This window comes from Penicillium canescens (genome assembly GCF_028828765.1).
Source record: "Penicillium canescens strain IBT 15451 chromosome Unknown utg000003l_segment0_segment0, whole genome shotgun sequence".
In the NCBI taxonomy this organism is placed as follows: domain Eukaryota; kingdom Fungi; phylum Ascomycota; class Eurotiomycetes; order Eurotiales; family Aspergillaceae; genus Penicillium; species Penicillium canescens.
The window spans coordinates 5,165,449-5,184,934 of record NW_026703965.1 but is presented as its reverse complement, the minus strand read 5'-3'; the positions used below and the strand labels follow the sequence as shown (position 1 = coordinate 5,184,934).

The 19,486-nt window shown below is 49.4% G+C and overlaps 4 protein-coding genes across 4 annotated transcripts; 3 read left to right on the top strand and 1 right to left on the bottom strand.

The window, feature by feature from the left end:
* Positions 1–6,528: 6,528 nt before the first annotated feature.
* N7446_005232 (zinc finger CCHC domain-containing protein) lies at positions 6,529–8,052 on the top strand (the record flags this gene model as incomplete). Its single annotated transcript, XM_058513980.1, has 1 exon — positions 6,529–8,052. One exon carries the CDS (start codon positions 6,529–6,531, stop codon positions 8,050–8,052), a length of 1,524 nt encoding a protein of 507 aa, XP_058375309.1.
* Positions 8,053–15,921: 7,869 nt separating this feature from the next.
* N7446_005231 (uncharacterized protein) lies at positions 15,922–16,293 on the bottom strand (the record flags this gene model as incomplete). The annotated part of the gene is made up of 1 exon (XM_058513979.1): positions 15,922–16,293. The coding sequence occupies one exon, from the start codon at positions 16,291–16,293 to the stop codon at positions 15,922–15,924; it is 372 nt and encodes a 123-aa protein (XP_058375308.1).
* Positions 16,294–16,956: 663 nt separating this feature from the next.
* Positions 16,957–18,226, top strand: N7446_005230 (uncharacterized protein; the record flags this gene model as incomplete). The annotated part of the gene is made up of 2 exons (XM_058513978.1): positions 16,957–17,180; positions 17,224–18,226. The coding sequence occupies 2 exons, from the start codon at positions 16,957–16,959 to the stop codon at positions 18,224–18,226; spliced, it is 1,227 nt and encodes a 408-aa protein (XP_058375307.1).
* A 41-nt stretch (positions 18,227–18,267) lies between these two features.
* N7446_005229 (uncharacterized protein) lies at positions 18,268–19,276 on the top strand (the record flags this gene model as incomplete). The annotated part of the gene is made up of 2 exons (XM_058513977.1): positions 18,268–18,952; positions 19,026–19,276. The coding sequence occupies 2 exons, from the start codon at positions 18,268–18,270 to the stop codon at positions 19,274–19,276; spliced, it is 936 nt and encodes a 311-aa protein (XP_058375306.1).
* Between the last annotated feature and the right edge of the window lie 210 nt (positions 19,277–19,486).

The following is a 19,486-nucleotide window of genomic DNA, read 5'->3' as shown; positions in this document are numbered from 1 at the left end:
TTCACGACGTGATAGGTCTGCCAAAAGTTGCTACAGGACGAACGGCTGTAGCACAGCTGGTCTTGGTTGGAGTACCAGGAAGTGAAGTTACTCGTGACGGATATATCCAACTGCCCCTGCTGTGTCACTGAACGATTAAGTAGCCGTCGGAGATATTTCATGCCAGAACCGAGTCAGTGAATTGGGTGACACCAAAACCTCCATTGCAATCAGGCTCTGTCCAGGCAACGAGTTGAAGTGGGGTAGAAAGCATCTAAAGCTCGTCAGCGAAGCTGTGAGAAGGAATATTTAATTTACTACGTTCATGGCTGAACACTAAGTTCAGGTCCCGGCGCAGCCGCTACAGCGGTAGCTATAGCTAAAGTGAGCATTGCGGCTAGTACCATGGGTTGCATGCTTAACAAACGAGGACCTGTGAACGACCAGGTTAGCGGGCTGCCCGCTTTATATCGGTACGGTAATGACATCAATGAGGGCAATGACCGGTCGGTCGGTCGATCGGTGAACAGGGACTTTGAGCAAATAATAATACCAACTTCTTTCCGCAGGCAAGGAAGCCGAGGACCGATAGTACAGAATTTCGGTTGGCTGATGGAAGATTATAATCAGTTATCCTACGTGTTCTGGCGCTTTGTGAGCCTCAAAAAGTTGTGGTCCAACCGGGTTTCCAACCGGCCGGTAACAAGCAAAGCCGAGCTGAACGGTGTCGTTTGCATATTGTGGAAAGACATTGTTCACTTCCAGGTTAAAATATAGCTTCACGCTTAACCACCTATACATGCATTTTTGTGTTCCAAGGATGTAATATGATTCGCGTGCGATCAATAATATCGCTTGAGGTAAAGCGGAAATGCTTCCATGGGCCAATGATGTCTACCTCGCTCTACATTCTCCCGTATACTTTATAATCAGTGCCATTTGGGGCTTACTTACTTCTGAAAGCCTTCAATCGATCTCTGGGCGCACATGAATATGAATTGGTTGATTGGCACTAAACTGTGGATAGATGCAAGGTATGAGGAGCTCACGATCTATTTGTTTCAGAAAATGATAATGTGCCAATTAAACAGATCCAAGAGATGTTTTCATCCCTCAAAATCTTCCCGAAAAGTAGGCAGCTCTGTGCCTCCTGTGGAGTGTGCTGAATCTACAGGACGAAATGCACACACCAGCCTACCCGAGATCGGCACACTTCGCTGCCAGCTTTGCCATGGCCCTCGATCGTCTTTCTATCATGTCAAGCACCGAGGAGATCCATTAATGTTCCCTCGAGAAGGGATCTGCTCAAGAAGGCGGACCGGCTGTGCGGCGAACAAGGCCAGGCTCCAAACTTTCCATGGTGCCCTCCCTGTGATACATGAACTGCCGGCGGAAGATACAGTTACCAATGAGCTGAAAATTCAACCATTGTGCTGAGACCGCGTCAATCGAAGAGGCCTCCACTAGAGGCAGGCACAGCGGATTCGACGCGCGGCGGATTTGACTGAGGCGGTGAAACGAACCTATGCTATTAGGGCGCAGAATGACGCTGGTAGAAGTTCATAGTTCGGGTGACTGTGATCGTAGGCTTTCAGCGCCCCTGTGCCAATCTATTTTCCACCCACTTCGAGTGGTTGCTCATTTCGACTTTTCCAGTTTGCGTATCGTTTTCTTTGGGCAATGGATACTGTAGCTTTCGGCTGTCCGTTGGAAATCGCCGTACTTGGTGGATAAGCTTATCGTCCCCTGCCCCTGAGGCTTGGTGTGCTGGAGCCTGGCAGTCTACTGCAGACTTGACGCTGCCAGAAAAATCTTCATCACCATCCGGTGCAGGGCTCATATCGGGGTCGAGAACGGTCAGCTGGAGATTCCTCCCTGCGTGTGGCTGTACAGCTTTCGTCACAGCCCCACTTATTGATGGACCTGCACATACTGTATGGGCTGTTAGCATGGTAGCCGCAATGTTGCGCCTTTTCAACGAGCGATGATGGTAGGATGTTGGACTGGGGACACTCACCCGCTACAGCCATAGCTCCGCATCGGTTATTGAGATGCCGTGCAACTTCTTCCTCGATCTTGATAGAGCCAAAAAAGTAACAAAGCATTGCGTTATGCTCGTAGGAAAGGTTTTCCTGGGGGCTTGACTGAGTACGCGGGCAGTAGATGCTGAATCGCAAAATCTGAAGCACGGTCAGATCACAGCGCCCAGGATGAGCTGCACTAGCAAAAAGCTCACCTTGAACGATCTCCAGTCGCGATTGAAAAGGTCTTGCATCCATTTATTTACCCATTGAGGATTTTCTGCCAGAACTTCAGTCAGCCAAGGTGGCTTTCAGATTTCAAGTACTTGTCGGGGATAAAAACATGCCATCTTTGCCAACTTGTCGCTTCCAGAGAACCTCTAGTTTTCGCACCATCACTTCGCGCTTGCGGCTGGCCTCCACTAACATTTCGATGTATGAAAGCGCTCGGAAAAACCCGATGTCCTCTACCACGAAGAGGACGGTACCGAACCGATAGAAATCCAGAGGGTGTCCGTAGGGTCCGAATATGATGGCCGACTGCTTGGCTGGGGATCTCAGTGCTTCGTGGTACAGCCTTCGTGCAAGCCCAGGTCGAGACTCTGCTACCATACGGACTATTCTTTGAGTTGGTCCATCTTCCCAGAAAGCAATATAAAACCGAGGAAGCTGAAAGAAAGCGCGAAAGCCGGCTCGTGGCATCCAAAGCTGCACATACTGGCCAGGGCGAATCGCTCGGTTGAGGGGTAGCTCTATGTCAAGCCAAAGGAAATGGCTCACAGAGTTCATGACTACCTCATTTCGAGAAGATTTCCAGGGCTTCTGGTCCCATGCGGCCATTATGCAGACAACAACGCTAATGAAAACCCACAGGCAGATAGCGCCTACCAGGTACCACCGATAGAGTGTCTGTTGCTCCACGAGATGGTATATCAGCGCGCCAATCGCCGTTGCTGCAAGAAGGTAGTGACATTTCATCGCAAACTGCGGATGTCGCCGTTGGACCGGCGCACAAGTTACCGGTATCACGAGAACGAGAGCACAACCGGCCTATATTGGATGTGATGTTAGTCTGCACAATACGCACACTTAGCCACGGGATATCTTTGACTTACGGCTATTGGAACAATGTGCCGTGGGTTTGCCAGGTTCATCGTTCTGGTGACAGTAACGAGTAGCGAACAGTGTAACACAGAGAGGAGCACACAAATGCGACCTACCCAGCGATGGAACCATGCAAGCATTTGGCGGTCCACGTGGAGTAGATCTGCCGAGAAACCAAAGCTGATACCGGTGCACAGGGGCACAATATTGATGACCGCCATAGAGCCAGCCCTTTTCTGTGCTTCCGCCCAAGAATGAGCTCGAAGCCGGAGGCCAACAATGTTCCCCGCTATCATGACGGCCAGGATTAGCACTTGCCGGTAGTTGGAGATGTCCAGCCAATGCATGTATCTTGGCAGGTGGACGAAGGCAAACCGTCTCCAAGGAACTAGTAGTTTCGATCGGAAACGGCGACGGCAGAACACATGGCGTCCTGTCCACCCCCAGCGCCACGCATCTCGCGTAAACCAATAGATCAAGCAAATTGCTATAGTTATGGCCACTGAAATGGCGTACATGTTAGGGAGAGAGGTGTCAGCAATCCATTGATACCACTTTGACCGGATTGGGGCCATTATTTTGGCTGTTGGCCTAGGGAAAGTTCACTTATTCTTATAGAGACGCCTGAGTGTTGTGTTATTTCCATTGTTTTTCTAGCAATGTCTTTGGATTTGTGGTCGTAGGTAATAAGATGGTTGTGGTTTCTTCCGGCACATTCTGGCGGGCTCTAGCGAACTATTACACGGTTGGTTTTCCACGCAATCCCGCAGCAAAATGATATTTGTGTCCAACATACAAAATTGAGCATTGTCTCCTCCGATATCTGATCTGGTGACCGGTCATGGCATCATAATCCTTCTTTCTTTCTCGCGAGTAACGATATTGCTGGTTATACTGAATACCTCACAGTGTGATCTAGGTAGGCCTCTGAGGTTGCTCTTCATCGGGCGACTCCGGGTACTGCTGCCTCATCTTTGCCAGTTGAGACTTCAGTTGGTTGTTCTTCAACTCTAGGACGCAATTTTCTTGCTGAAGTATCTTGATATGTTCAAACAAAGACCGATTTTGCTCCTCCAAACTGGCTTTTTCATTCGCGAGAGCCCGCAGCATGTTCTCGTGGTTTCGCAGCATCAGAATTGCCTGTTTGTGTCCATGTTGCATTCTCGACATTTCAGCACGTATGCTCATAATGATGCCCTCAACTCTTTGAGTTGGATGTTGTCTGCCTGAGCCGACGTTAGCTAGGGCTGTCATTATCTTTGACCCCGGCGACTGACCTCGATGATGGTTCGAAATTTGAAAGGGGCTCTGAAGCGCCACTGGTCTTCCCTGTGGAGGCATTTTGGTCTTTTCTGGTTGCCAAAACGGTTTATCACTTCCGATAATTGAATGGTAGGTTTGAAACTTTCAAGTCTTTGCGGCCATGGTCTCTATTTAACTGTTTTTCGAGGGTACAGCTTTGCTGACGTCCTACAATACATCCGGTATCATTTGATTTGGCATCACCTACTTTGAATGCTAAGGTACTCTCGCTCCTGGGATCGTGATACTTGCTCCTAGGGCCCAGTAATTGGATTCAGGAGCTTCCGTCAGGCTAGCAGAGGACCCAATAGTGTCTGAACAACGTGTCTACATACTTTCCAGGCATCAGGCATTTATCTGTAGGAGGCCTGTGGGTAAGCCGGCCATGAAATCGTATGGGACGCTAGCTGGCATTCTGATAGCTTAGCAGGCCTTGAGACCGCATCTTATAATCTACTGTGTCTCTGGCTCTGTGTCTAACGCCCCGGGGTCTGTGTCATCAAGCCCAAAAACCAGGCGGCTTAGCATGGAAGTAATTTTACTTGCGCTGTTTCAACACAAGATCATGTTCTATTTACAGTACTCATTTATTACCACAAATTGACCAACTGCCAGTACATCTGTTGGGACGAGGCGCAAGTGTTCATACCGAGCTGATAGGGATAGAAACTGTTGTTTGCGGGTCCCAATCCGGGTACTCGGAGTGGAATACCAGGCTTTGGGGTTTTCGACGGCGCGAACGGTCTTTCACAGCGACCTTGATATCGCGAGAGCTGGCAGCCTCAATGTAAGGAATTCCCTGTCTTGCCTTCCAACAGTCATCTTTCGACATTGGATCCTTAACGTTCCACTCGATGCCAAATTCCATTCCCGCAAATTCAAGGCCGATTAGATGTGGTTGTAGATACCGATGTGTGCTTGAGCCAAAAAGATCAAAAACTTTGACATCTAAGTACTCTCCAGAGACCTTGCATGGTGAGGGCTCTATGCTCTTGATCTGTCTAATAAGATTATTTTCGAGAAGCTCTTCTCCGGTAATCAGCGCTTCTATACGCTCCCGCCTAGAGAATAATGACAAGGCATGATAACAGTGTCTGAGACGTCGGATCTCCTCGACACTTTTCTCAAAGTTGTCGGGGATCGCAAAAATGCACACCTCGAGCTGAGTTTGATGTGAGGGCTTCCCCTTGTAGTAATCCTCGGACTTGAAGATTCGGTCACTCAATCGAACGGTGTCCGGGCCGATGATCAGAATCTGACATTTGTCATGGAACCAAGGCTCAAACAGTCGCATGGTATGGTCAAAGTCTCGTAGTGGCTGTAAGAACCTTTCTTTTATATGCTGGGGTGGTGTAATCCGAAGTGAAGCCAAGAGGGCGCCAACATCAGAAGCCGTCAGCTGGTCCATTATGGTGCATGCTATTTCGTAATAGCCTTCGTGGTGAAAGAACAATGGGATTCCTTTTTGGCATTGAGACATTGTGGTGTATTATGCAAATGCAGTAGGCTGTGGGCTTTGAAAATAAATCAGCATGCCGTCGCTTGTCTTAAGCGATTTTGGAGATCTTACCGAGACGTAATCGTGATAATAAGTTAATTGGAATGATTGAAGAGTATGGGAAGTTATGTCTGTTCCTTGACACCGCGGGGAACGAGGCATCTTTATAAAAGCTTTTACAAAATTCCAATGAACATGAGAAAATCATGTACCTGTCAGGGATATAGATGAAGCATGCGGAACGGATGGAGATATGATCCGCGCGGGACCCACATGGTGTACATGGGTTCCCCTGAACGCGAGGAAGCTACCTTTCTTTTGCTTCCTCGCGCTACGTCTTGTATCTAGAGTCAACTATAGTTGTTCTTAACATTGATTGTTCATCTTGAAACACTATCCACCTCTATGTATACGTGAGACCCTCACATTACGTAGCGCCAACCCCGACAACAGACAACCGACGACAACAGACAACAAAGACAACAGACAACAAAGACAACAGACAACAAAGACAACAGACAACCAACGATAACAGACAACCAACGATAACAGACAACCAACGATAACAGACAACCAAACGATAACAGACAACAGACAACAAAGACAACAGACAACAAGGACAACATGACGTCCAAGTCCAACAATGAGAATCCTAACGCTCGAGGAGCCGAGGAAGTAGAATGGAGAGGACGGACAAGAAGAGACACCGTGATAGCACGAGAAGCTACCATCGTCGATGACGATGGCTCTGACGATGACGATTACCAGCCCAGCAACGAAGGGGACAAGACAACGCCAGCAGAAAGTACGGGCGTGACTCCGATGATTGATGCGTTTGACTATGTGAGCCCGAATCACCCACTACGCCCTACTCGAGCGATCTGCGTTCTAGACAGAGCGCAACAATTAGCACGACTGCGACACCATTTCGAATTTTGGTGGGACGTTCTGGTTGCCATGGACAAACAAGCAAAAATGAACACAAATCAGGTGACTGATCAGATGATCCGGGAAGAAGTCATACGTTTAGGCGAAGACAACCGAGAATTGCGACGTGAAAGAGACCGTATGACCGTCCAAAGAGACATGGCAGAGAAGCGAGTCGAGGAACTGACTTCGAAGTTGGACGGAGCACACCGAGAGCGTGATCGCGATCAGTCAATCATTGCGCTGCTGAATACGACGAGACAGACGACGCCAGTTGCGGAAGGAACCAACGAAAACCGTGCTCCTCAACATGAGGCCTCTCTGGACGCCCGAACTGAACCGATACGACGAGGCGGTTCGCACCCACTTTACACGACCAGCCCAGGACGCTTCGATAATCCAAAGTTCCCTGATGCACCTGTATTCTCAGGAGATCGCGACGCGTTCGATAGCTGGAGAGACAAAGTCTATGACAAGCTGAACAACAGCGCCGCTCAATACCCAACTGAACAGCAACGGATTGCGTACATTCGTAGTCGCACTGATGGAGTCGCGTATCAGCAGATACGGGCTCAATGCCGACCCGATCATCCACGCTGCTTTCAGTCCGCCGAAGATGCATTGGAAGCCCTAGAAAAGATTTACGGTGACAAGAACAAGAGGAAAAGGGCCATCAATGAACTGCGCACCCTGCGCATGGGAAGGAGGAGTTTTGATGACTTCTATGCCGACTTTGCCCGCTGCGCTGCGGAAGTTGGATACGCTGAAGATGCTATGATACCGCTACTCGAGAATGCAATCTCAAACGAATTGGCACGACAAGTCATCGGGTTGCAGAGACCCGCAGATTTTTACGACTTGGTAGATTTCTATCGTGACGTTGATCATGAGATGCGTGATTACGAAAGACGGTTGCCAAACCGCGTAGTTGGAACCACCCGAACCAATCCGCAATACGAAAAGTCACGTCCAAGACAGACACCCCTCGCCGCACGATCTGAAGGCTATGTTCTGCGCTCGGTAGATCGTGCCTTGCTCGCCCAGCATGGCCGGTGCTACAAGTGCGGGGAGCATGGACATCGGATCCACGAGTGCACAAACCCGCAGATGAAGGAGATGCCACGCCTTGCTGGTCGCGGAACAGCAAAGGTAAACAATGCAACGATGGAATCTGACACCGACGATGAAAGCACAGTCGTTGAGGGAAAAGAAATGTCCTAGATCGAAGTCGCGATTTAGGACTGACGAAGTACGAAGTACGATCAATAAAGATCTCCGCTTGCTCTGTGCGGCAGCAGAAGGTGAAACTAGATGGTCATCACCTCATCCTGCCATGCACTCTCCACAAGGATGGAAGGAATTTGCAAATAGATGCTCTTGTCGATAGCGGAGCAAATGGAATGGCTTTTATTGATCAAACTTTTGCGCAAAGACACGATTTGAAACTAGAACCGTTACGCCATCCGCGACGGCTCGAGGTCGTCGACGGAAGACAATCGGTCGCGGGGCGGATTACCCATATGACACGAATACCGATGAATATACAGGGGCATAGAGAGACTTTACCCTGTTTTGTGACCAAGTTGAGCCGGCAACCGATTGTGCTCGGGATCCCTTGGCTGAAGTACCACGATGCGACAATCTCATGGAAAAATAACACGTTGACATTTGATTCTGCACATTGTCACCACCATTGTGGAATGAAGAAAAGTATCGAGATTGACGGAATCACAAAAGAAGAAACGATGAAGAAACCGACGAAAGATACCGAAAGGAATACGCTCGACATTCGCATGATCGGAGCGTCCCCCTTTCTCTACTTGACAGACAAAGCAAGAAAGAGATCCGAAGAATTCACCATCTTCGCTGCCTCGATGGCAGATATAGAGAAGGCACTGGCCCCTAAGATCAGAATTGACCCTAAAGAAAAACTGCCTCTGGAATATCATGAGTTTCTCGACGTGTTTTCGCAGAAAGAAGCCGACAAGCTCCCACCGCACCGCAGCTACGACCACAAAATACGGCTAAAGAAAGACACCGAACCGCCATTCGGGCCGCTGTACGACATGTCCCGAGACGAGCTCCTCGTCTTACGAGAATATTTGGAGGCAAACTTAGGGAAAGGATTTATTCGAGCATCGCGATCACCCGCCGCCTCTCCAGTTCTGTTTGTTCGAAAACCGGGAGGCGGGCTACGATTCTGTGTGGACTATCGAGCCCTCAATGCGCTCACAGTAAAGAACCGATACCCGATCCCATTGATCCGAGAGACCCTAGATCGGCTCTGCAAAGCTCAGTACTACACCAAACTGGATATCATAGCGGCGTTCAATCGTCTTCGCATCGCCAAGGGAGACGAATGGAAGACCGCGTTCCGGACGAGATATGGATTGTTTGAATACCTTGTGATGCCCTTCGGGCTGACGAATGGCCCTGCTTCTTTCCAACACTATGTGAACGACGCCCTGAGGGGGTATCTCGACCTTTTTTGCACGGCATATCTAGACGACATTTTGATCTACAGCAATTCATTGAAAGAACACAAGAGACACGTGAGACAGGTATTACAACGCCTGAAAGAGCATGGGCTACAGGCCGACATTGCAAAGTGTGAATTCCACGTACAGGAAGTGAAATATTTGGGCCTCATCGTGAGTACGGACGGCATCCAGATGGACCCGGCGAAGGTCTCTGCCGTCAAAGAGTGGCCGACCCCACAAAACATCAAGGACATCCAAAGTTTTCTTGGTTTTGCGAATTTCTACCGAAGGTTCATCAAGGGCTTTGCCGCAAAAGCCAACCCTCTCACCAGATTGACCAAGAAAGATACCCCATTCACATGGGACGAGAAATGCCAGACTGCGTTCGAAGATCTCAAGGAAGCGTTCACCTCAGCACCAATTCTACGACATTTTGACCCAGACAAGCCTAGCACTATCGAGTGCGATTCATCGGATTACGTCAATGCAGGCTGCTTGTCACAGCCTGATTCGGATGGGACCCTGCACCCAGTCGCATACTTTTCCCGCAAGTTGTCACCGGCGGAATGCAACTATGACATCTACGACAAAGAACTCATGGCTGTTGTACAGTCTTTTGAAGAATGGCGAGCCGAGCTGGAAGGTGCAGACACTCCTGTACAGGTGATCAGTGACCACAAGAACCTCCAACATTTCATGACAACCAAGCGCCTCAGTCGGCGACAAGCGCGATGGAGCGAGTTTCTCTCACGGTTCGACTTCAAACTCGTCTATCGTCCAGGAGCACAGGGTGGGAAACCAGATGCTTTGACCAGACGGTCGTCAGATATGCCACAAACGGATGACGACGAGAGGCTACGACATCAAGACCAGACAGTGATCAAGCCACACAACATCTCACCCGGCATGCATCCGCTTGCCTTGAAACAGAATACGTTAGACGAAAATCAAGGCGATACGCAGCAACCTCTCGATGAGTTGATCACCGCTGCTTATACGAAGGACCCAATATCAGCAAAGATACGAGAGACTATAAACACGCACGACCGCCAGCTACCGACAGAGCTGACTCGACTCAAGATCCCCATCAACGAAATGGTGGGAAAAGATGGAAGACTGTTTGTGAAAGATCGAATGTTCGTGCCGGATGACGATGAACTACGTCTCCGTCTCCTGCGATCGTGCCATGACAATGCTGCCGCGGGACATCCCGGGAGAGCCAAAACCTACGAACTGCTCTCACGAAATTACTACTGGCCCAAGATGGGCCAAACCGTGAAACGATATGTACGCAATTGCCACACCTGCTCGCGATCCAAAGCGTCACGACTGCCCTACCAGGGGCTTTTGCAACCTCTGGGCACGCCGCGGGCGAGGTGGGAAGACATAGCAGTAGACTTCATTGTCGAGCTACCAAGAAGCAAAAATGAAACGACAGGCCAGTTCTGCAAGAACATCATGGTCGTGACCGATCGACTTTCGAAACAACGACACTTCATTGCGTGTGGATCTACGAATGCAAAGCACACGGCACAGTTGTTCTTGCACCACGTATGGAAGCACCATGGACTACCAACGACAATTGTATCCGACAGAGGGACACAGTTCACTTCCCGTCTTTGGCAGCGGCTTTGCCAGCGATTAGGGATTTCGACCAGGCTCTCTACTGCCTACCACCCAGAATCAGACGGCCAATCTGAGAACTCTAACCAAGGGCTAGAGCAGTACCTCCGGGCTTACGTCAACTATTCGCAGGACGACTGGGTCAACTGGTTACCTCTTGCCGAATTTGCAATCAACAATCACCAGTCGGCGACAACCGGTGTGACACCATTCTACGCCGTATACGGACAACACCCGAGAATGGGACATGAACCGCCCCAAGGAACACGAAAACTTCCCGCGAAGCAACAGATTGATATCGAGGCCGCAGACGCCTTCGCGAACGAAATGGCAAGACTCACAGAGATACTACGTTCAGAGATGACCATGAGTCAAGCGCAACACGCCGAGTACGCAAACGAGAATCGAATGCCAGCACCACAGTATCGCGAGGGAGACGAAGTGTGGCTAGAGACAAAGAATTTGAGTATAGAACGACCGGCCAGGAAACTCTCGGAGAAATTCATTGGACCATTCCGAGTTGCAGAGGTCATGGGCCCAGTCACGTATCGATTGGAGCTTCCCCCAGCAATGAGAATTCACGACGTTTTCCACACGAGCTTGCTCCGCCCAGCGGCTTTGGACCCCTTCCCTAGCCAAAACGAACCTATTCAGCACCGAGTCAGATTGAATAAAGATAACACCGAGAAAAGAGAGTGGATGATTGAAAAGATATTGGATTCACGCGTCACCAAGAATCGACATGGAAAGAGAAGACTGGAGTACTACGTGAAATGGAAAGGCTACCCTTCTTCGTGGCGGCCCCAACAGGACCTGGTCCCAGGGAGTGGCGAGCTCTTGTATGAGTTCCACAGCCAGAACCCAGAACGGCCTTCGCCTACTGAGCTATGGCGTCGCAGGAGCTCCTAGTTGTTTAGGAGGGGGTAATGTCAGGGATATAGATGAAGCATGCGGAACGGATGGAGATATGATCCGCGCGGGACCCACATGGTGTACATGGGTTCCCCTGAACGCGAGGAAGCTACCTTTCTTTTGCTTCCTCGCGCTACGTCTTGTATCTAGAGTCAACTATAGTTGTTCTTAACATTGATTGTTCATCTTGAAACACTATCCACCTCTATGTATACGTGAGACCCTCACAGTACCATAGTTCGCTCCTGGGAGAGCCAGTGACGCTCCTAGAGGCCTGAGCTTGTTGAATTCATCTTTAGCCAATAGATGTCTATAGTTATGAGGTTCTAGAAGCTGCTCGGTACCTGGGAATGGAAGGCTGGTTCCCGGGGTCCAAGCATGTGTTCCTAGGAGTTTCTGGGCACCTAGGAACAACCGTTCCGTTCCTAGGGCCATTCATTCGGCTCCCAGAAGGAGACTCGGCGGTATCGGCTTACAAGCGATGGTTACAAATCGGAAAGGATTACTGAGCCTTTTAGCATAATATCATAACTAACCCTGTAGCAGGTAATGCTGAGAATAAATTCAATTCAGTCCCTTGATACTTGAACGTTGCCAGTAAGCCAGCCAGTCATGCAGGTTCCGCCTACGGTGCATACAGCCCTAGCTACCGTGCTGCTAGTTGCCAGCCTCGTCCGTTTCGAATTGTCTCGTCGAGCAGTCCGGGATAACCGTTTACATCTGGCCCTTGACCTTGCAGTGTCAGTACCGAACGATGTTTTACTGGTAGTTTATATAGGACTGAGCTGGGCCGGAAAAAGTGAGGTCGTAAGAGATGTAATACTCGGTATAACCAGCATATTTCCCTTCTTACTGGTGGTACGTACCACAAGGCTATTTTTCGGTTTTTACGTTGACCACCAAGCATCAGTCCCTCCGAATGAGCATCCTGCTACGAAGCCTCATCACCACACCATCCTCATTGATGATCTGTTTTCCACTGTTTTGCATTTTCTCGTGTTTGATCAAGACTACAGCCACACTAGCTGGTGTTTATGTTTTCTCCCCACTGCGAGATGCCGTACTCTTTCTTCACTTTGTGGATTATCTGAGCTTGGCTTCTCTCTTATGGTGGCTGCATGGGTATACAACGGTCCATTCCCGGACTCGCTTACAACTACGTTGTGCTTTGGTTTTCACAGTCGGATTGGCAGCTTTGATTCTTATGATTGCCCTTTTCGGAGCTGTCCTGCACTGCTGGCTGCTATCTCTACAGGTAATTTGGCCGCGCACGAGGAAACTCCCGACTTTGCTGACTTTCGCAGCTGCAATTATTCATCATGACCACCTGGATGATCTTGTCAAATTACGCTGTCCGGAGCGCTGGAAGTGCAGTCGGTGAGAGATCAACTTGTTCAACAACTGTGGTAGACAACGACATTTAGGAACACAGAATCAAGGGATCTATTGGCGGGCTAGCAAAACCTTGCTATCGTCGTACACTTGCTTGAAGCATTGCGGCAGTTCAAAGCTTCGAAACAACTTTGACCTGTTCAACTTCAATCACTAACATTGAGGAAACCCATCTTCCGGCAAAATGGCCAAGTCGCCGACAGACCGTTCATTCCAAACTTTGAGCACACCGATGAGCCTTCCCCGTACTTCATCCAACGCATCATCTATAGCGTGCAAGCGAGCTACTTGCTCATCTTGGCTGCGCTTCAAGTGGTTTCCCTCGTTGCATAGCTGAATATTCCCGGACCGCAGCTTTTCGTTTTCCTCTTCGAGCTGCTGGATATCTGTATGTTTGGAAACGCAAGACTCCCACAAACACCGAATGCACCCCACCAGACGTGCTGCCCGAAATGCAAGCTCGGTATCTTCTCCTTCAATTTGCTTCAAGACCTCGAGTATGGGTCGGAAGGGCTCTACAGCCAAAGTCTGCTTCTCTATGTCGCGGGTTTGGGTCTGTCTGGTCAGCGTGGTCCTGTCTGTTCATATCTTATTCTTACCGGCAGCGCGGTTGCAATACCGAGGAGCGGGGGCTCCTCAATCGAAGTCGACTGTGTGTATAGCGGTACCTCTCCTTGTGTATCCGTCATTTCTGGTGTTTTGCTAGGATTCTCCATGGCTGATAGTGGTTCTCTGTCATAGAGCCAGCGTCCCTTTATACTATGACTTTGCTCACTCTGCTGTAAATGGTGGGACATGAACGTAGTCCCTCAGCTACTTTGACTTCAACCGGGTTTCACCGTTCAATCCATATTCCGTCCCTAAAGCTACTTTTTTTCTGGTCCCACCGCCAAGGCTTTAGTGGGGAGGGATTATTGAGCAAGCCGCATCAAAATGAGGGCTGCAGTGTTATTTCATCTGAATATGCCGCCATATAGTACAATGAACATTACGGTCTGCCGTTCAACGGTCCATGCGTAGAATGTGACCACACGTGGCAGAATAAAAGATTATCCTAAAGCATTTCTCCCTTACCACTCTGAAAATCGAATCAACGAAAGCAACACAAAGAGGGTAGAGTCCAAAACTCATGAATGAGCAGCTCCCCCAGAAACGCACGGCCATCCACTTATAAGAGTGAAAACCCCCCAGGCCAAAAGAGTTCACGCAACAAAGCCTAATCTGTACGTTTATACGGGTGTCGTCGCAACCACGATGCCAAACCTTCCATGGAAAATCCTCAACCGCATTATCCGGTCTTTGGACCCTTGCCAAGCAAAGAAAGAGGCAAATGCATTATCTTTCATTGACGAAGATGAATCCCATCGCCTCTGGAGGACGATATTCAAAGATGAAGCCTGGGTTGAAATGGCTCTTAGCTGCGGTTCCGATCCTGTACTCATTGGGGCTAACCTCCGAACTGTTACAAATTTGTGCCAGGCAAAGAAAGGAGGGAAACCGCTCTACATAGTGCTGCGGGCGAACGACTGGTCTGGTGAGACCTTCTATGCCGGCGTTGCGTCCTTGCGTCGAAGTCTACGAACAGATCATCGCTATGACGAAAAGAATCACGAAGTGATTTTGCCAAAGCTCAGCTGGTATAATACAGCTAACAAGAAGATCACGGTTCCTAAAATCAAACTCAATATCAAAGACATAGTCTTCGGAGCGGAGATAATGGAGTTGAAGGGCAAAACCACCCGAAAATTGTTTGAACAGAATCCCCTTCGATCGAACTTCTGCTTTTACTCGAGTGGAAATATTTGCACGCTAGCAAGTCCAAACGTTGTTGGGGTGGGAGGATCAATCTCCCGGCGAGGTGCTCTTACACCCATTTGCGTGTTGAACCTCCCGTCCTCTAGGTATCAGGGAAAGACATGGCAGTTCACTATTGAAACACCGGGGTGTCCACCCGTCAAGCCAATCCTGAAAGACGGTTACTAATTTGTGTCCTTCCAATGGTGGGAGCACGATGTTTCTTAGCACAAGTTCCGATATCAGTTGCTCCTACTGACCTGGGATAAAACTTTTATTCTTTTATATTGTCACTCTGATTAAATAGGAGAGATGTTCTCGGAAGGCTATGCGAAGCTAGTGTATCTTCGTCTATTTTCTATCAATCAAATCCTACCGTAGTTCTCTGGTGAGCCAAATTCCTTCCATAAGTGGCCTTAAAAGATCTATTGAGAATGGTGTAGCTCACTCAGGTGGTATAGAGGGATAGCTATGTAAAAGCACCAATTGAAGAGAACACTCCAGGTATACTGGTCTGCGGTGGAGGCGATGTAGCGCAGCTGCTTCAAGTTTAAATACGTAGACACATTTCGATAGTTCATTTGATGACTGACCCTACAGGATGAACCGAAGCATCAAAGAGATCAAGCGGGGAAACTGATTCGAGGGCGTGTACATGTGTACATGACGGGGAATACATATTTGTGGAACTAAGTGTCCAGTGCGTAATCATTGGCTATATCTTTTAAGTGGCATCAACCCGAAATGCTATACAACTCTCTGAATTCAGTCTGTACTGCCACTGTGTCACTGCAGTACCATAAGCCAAAAGTATTTTTTATTGGTTGAAGCTCGGCCTTTGAGGGCATTGTTCGTCCACCAGATACTATAGGATAGAACAAGAACAACGCTAGCTCCTTCTGCGTTCTGTCCCTTTCTTTGCTGGTGGGTTCTGCCGGTGCGGCATGGGCCGCAGACGTTGCATCCATTCCTGTCGGGTTTCCTCCACGGCAATGGCTTTCTCGTGTTCCAGCACGTGCCCAGAAATATCACCATGTGCACCAAACGCGGTAAGTGACGTCCACCACGTCTCTGGTTTCAAGCATCTCTGCTGAAGCCGCAGTCGAAGCGTCGGCTGGTCTCGCTGCAAGGTTGATTTAGCCGGGCTGTTGACACCCTTAGGTTTCAGCGACGGTCGCGTGTTAGGGCGGCGACCAAGTAAGGGCATGGCGTCGAGTTCGTCCACCGCGCGGCGCGTTGGCTGCCGAGAGATGGCAGGCATTATTTCGGACAATGCGAGAGATGATGGTTCGACTGGGGGTCCCGATGCTATTTATCGTCGCCATGACCTTACGTTCCCATAAAGTATTCCTTGGCACGTTCAACGCATGTCCCTAATCTGTCATACCTCACTTTACAGCTCGTAGGAGGATGAAGATTGTAGTTGGCGGCACGGCCATACTTGGGCGGCGTAAGAAAGTTGATCGTACGCTCTTCCGAGTTTCGCTTCACCGTCCCACAGTGTCGTACGGTCAGATGATAGATTGCATCTTGGGAGCTAGCTTTACTTCCCCTTACGCTCTCTAAGTGACAGTCAATAAAGGGCGTCACTTTGAAACCGGGCGCAATTATCTGATGATTGGAAATATAACATGGCGGTGCAAAGACACAACGACCGAGAGACATGCAAACGGGTAGTCCATGTATAGGGCGGGTGAAAATCGGACTTGAACGGTTGATAAGTCGCGTTTAAATTGAGGGGTAAGTGTTCATTGGGTGCAAACCATCAGACGCTGGAGGGCCACTGGGCCTCACGTATCTGGGCTAGAACACGTGACCATCATTGACTGACTACCCATCTATAAAAGCACCAGCCAATTCCCAGTAATTCGGATATGCAGGGTGCGTCCTAAACCGATCCGACTCCTCTACATACTCTGCTCTGATGGACCTACCTCCAAGTGATTCTGCTTGCGAGAGCGAAGACTATTTGCCAGGCGAGGTGGAGAAACAGGCGAACGAGCAACTCGAACGCGAATTGCAGTCAATCGAAACATACAAGGATGCTCGGAATTGGGAGCGTCAGATGAGTGTCACACTCACTATCTCTCCGAGTTATGTGCAAAACTGGGATCCTGCTGCTGCATTTCGGGAGCTGTATCAGAACTGGTAAGTGAACCAGGCTGTTCCCGACCACGCTAACGTGAGATAGGAAGGACGCCATCTTGGAACATTTCGAACTAAACCGCCTCAATTTCCAGCCGTACTACGAAGATAAAAGTGGCTGCGTGTCGATCATCGTACCAGACCCTAAGGAACCACATCAGCGTCGTCGGGCCTTGGGATATATCAAATATGATAAGAAAGCAGGTCGCGTCACCTTGGCGAACCCTTGTGCTCAAATTCAGCCAGAGAGTTTGCAGCTTGGGCACACGTCCAAACAAGGCAAAACTAACCTTGCAGGATGTCATGGGGAAGGACTCAAGCTGGCAGCCTTGGTGATGACCCGAAACGGTTACAAGGTGAAGATTGCTGCAAGCAACTGCCACTGGAGATTTTCTTTGCAGGGTCAATCCGGATCACGCTTTTGTTGCGTGATATGTCCGTCGAAGAAAGCTGATGCCGGCTCCCAGACAGACGCGACTGACGATATGGCTCGGTTGCGTTCTCGCATTGACAGGGACGTCACCATTGAAATCGGCACAATGCGCGACAAAAATGCACAGCCAGTTCCACTTGACGTTTTGATGAAATGGATGGAAACAACGATGGACATCCGCGGTCTCTCTTATCCCTCGCACATTATCGAAACCGAACACGGAGACCTTATTCTGGACCCAAGATTCCAGGGCAAGGTCTATCTCAAGGGAATGCTTCTTTCCGTGTCTGCTTCCAGGACGTTCAAGTTGGGATACAATTTCGCAAAAGGGCAGTTCAGTCGGGATAGACAGAGTCTGCTTGACAAATGTGAAGAAGCTGACATAGTGCGGCGCATATGGGAGACTGCCATTCAAAAGCACCAGACGGCCATGCTCCCGATCTATATCAATCTCCTCCGAAACTTCCCTCAAGCGGCCGATGTTGAGTCGGCCGACCAGCTGCTGGAAGAGTCCACGAGGAAACTTATATGGCAGCATCTGCTGAGTGAAGCCAATAACAAGAAGTTCTACTACGGCGAGAAATGCCACGTTAAGGTTGGTGGTAAAGATTGCTAGAGTCAGACTTGCGGTGAAATGACATTGTACAGGGTATTACCATGATCTCCAAAATCCTGAAAAAGGAACCAACCATGCTCCCTGGAATGCTTTGGGATCTTCTGCGCCCAGGCTCAGCAATAAGAACGGCGGAAGAAGAGCTGATCAAGCTGTTCAGGGAGGCGGAGCTATGCGCCCCGCCAGAATCGACGTTCGCGGGGGCGATATTGAGAGCTGTGCGCGCATGTATGTTCAAACAGACGGAGCACATGAAGATACGCCTTGTACAAAGCAACATGGTGGATGTCGATTACTTTTTCGATTCAAAACGCGATACATTGAACATCCACCACGACTGGTTGCACCGGCAATATTCGTGCACAGATTCCGGCGAAGTGGCAGCAAAGGACGCTGTGGTCTTTTGCGATCATATCATTGAGAATGTCCTGAGTATGTTATCAGCGACGGTCTTCTCGACCGCGCCTATCTTCTACCGCAGCAAAATGCAAACGGTACACGAAATGATGTTACCCAAAATGCAAAGGGTACTGCATGTCAAGCACGCGCTTCGGTTGATGCCACAAAGAGTCATTCTGAAGCAGTCTCTACCGGGGATGTTGGTGGTTAGCTGGGAAAACAGCGAGACAGAATCATTTGGGATTTATGGCCAACAAGAGACATACCTTGTGGTTCTTCACAAGGAAAAGTGCATAGACTTGAGCTCAGGGCTTTTACATGTGAACAGAGGTAAGTTGTCAGCCATCCTGTGAGCTCATTCCAAGCATCTTATTCTCTTTTTTTCCCTATGTCATCTGTCCAGGCGGACATGCTCCATGTGGCTGCGCTCAGCGGCTCATAGGCCAAGGTAGTAAATTGGTGGAGTTCACTCACTTGGATTGTTCGTCACGTTACTTTCCTATGGTCGCTGAGAACACAAGACCAGCCATTTACGGGCTTCCTCCCAGGCCAATCTTTCCCGCGGGGGACAACCCGAATCCTTCGGCCGCATTACCCGTGGTTCGGATGGAAGGGCTGCCTGACTGGTCTAACAAACGGCAGAAGCGAACGTAGATAAATCAGCCGAGAGCGAGGCTGGATTGCAATGGATGAGGGGACTCATGGTCGAAAGAGTTAATTCTCTAGATTATAGTTACAAATCTGCCGAATATTGCTTACGATTGTCGTGGTTGTGGTTGAATCAACGCTGCCCAAACTTCATAGCCGGTTGACAATTTCCAACGGTCAACTGTGGTCTTCGGTAACCGGTGGGCCCCACCGGGG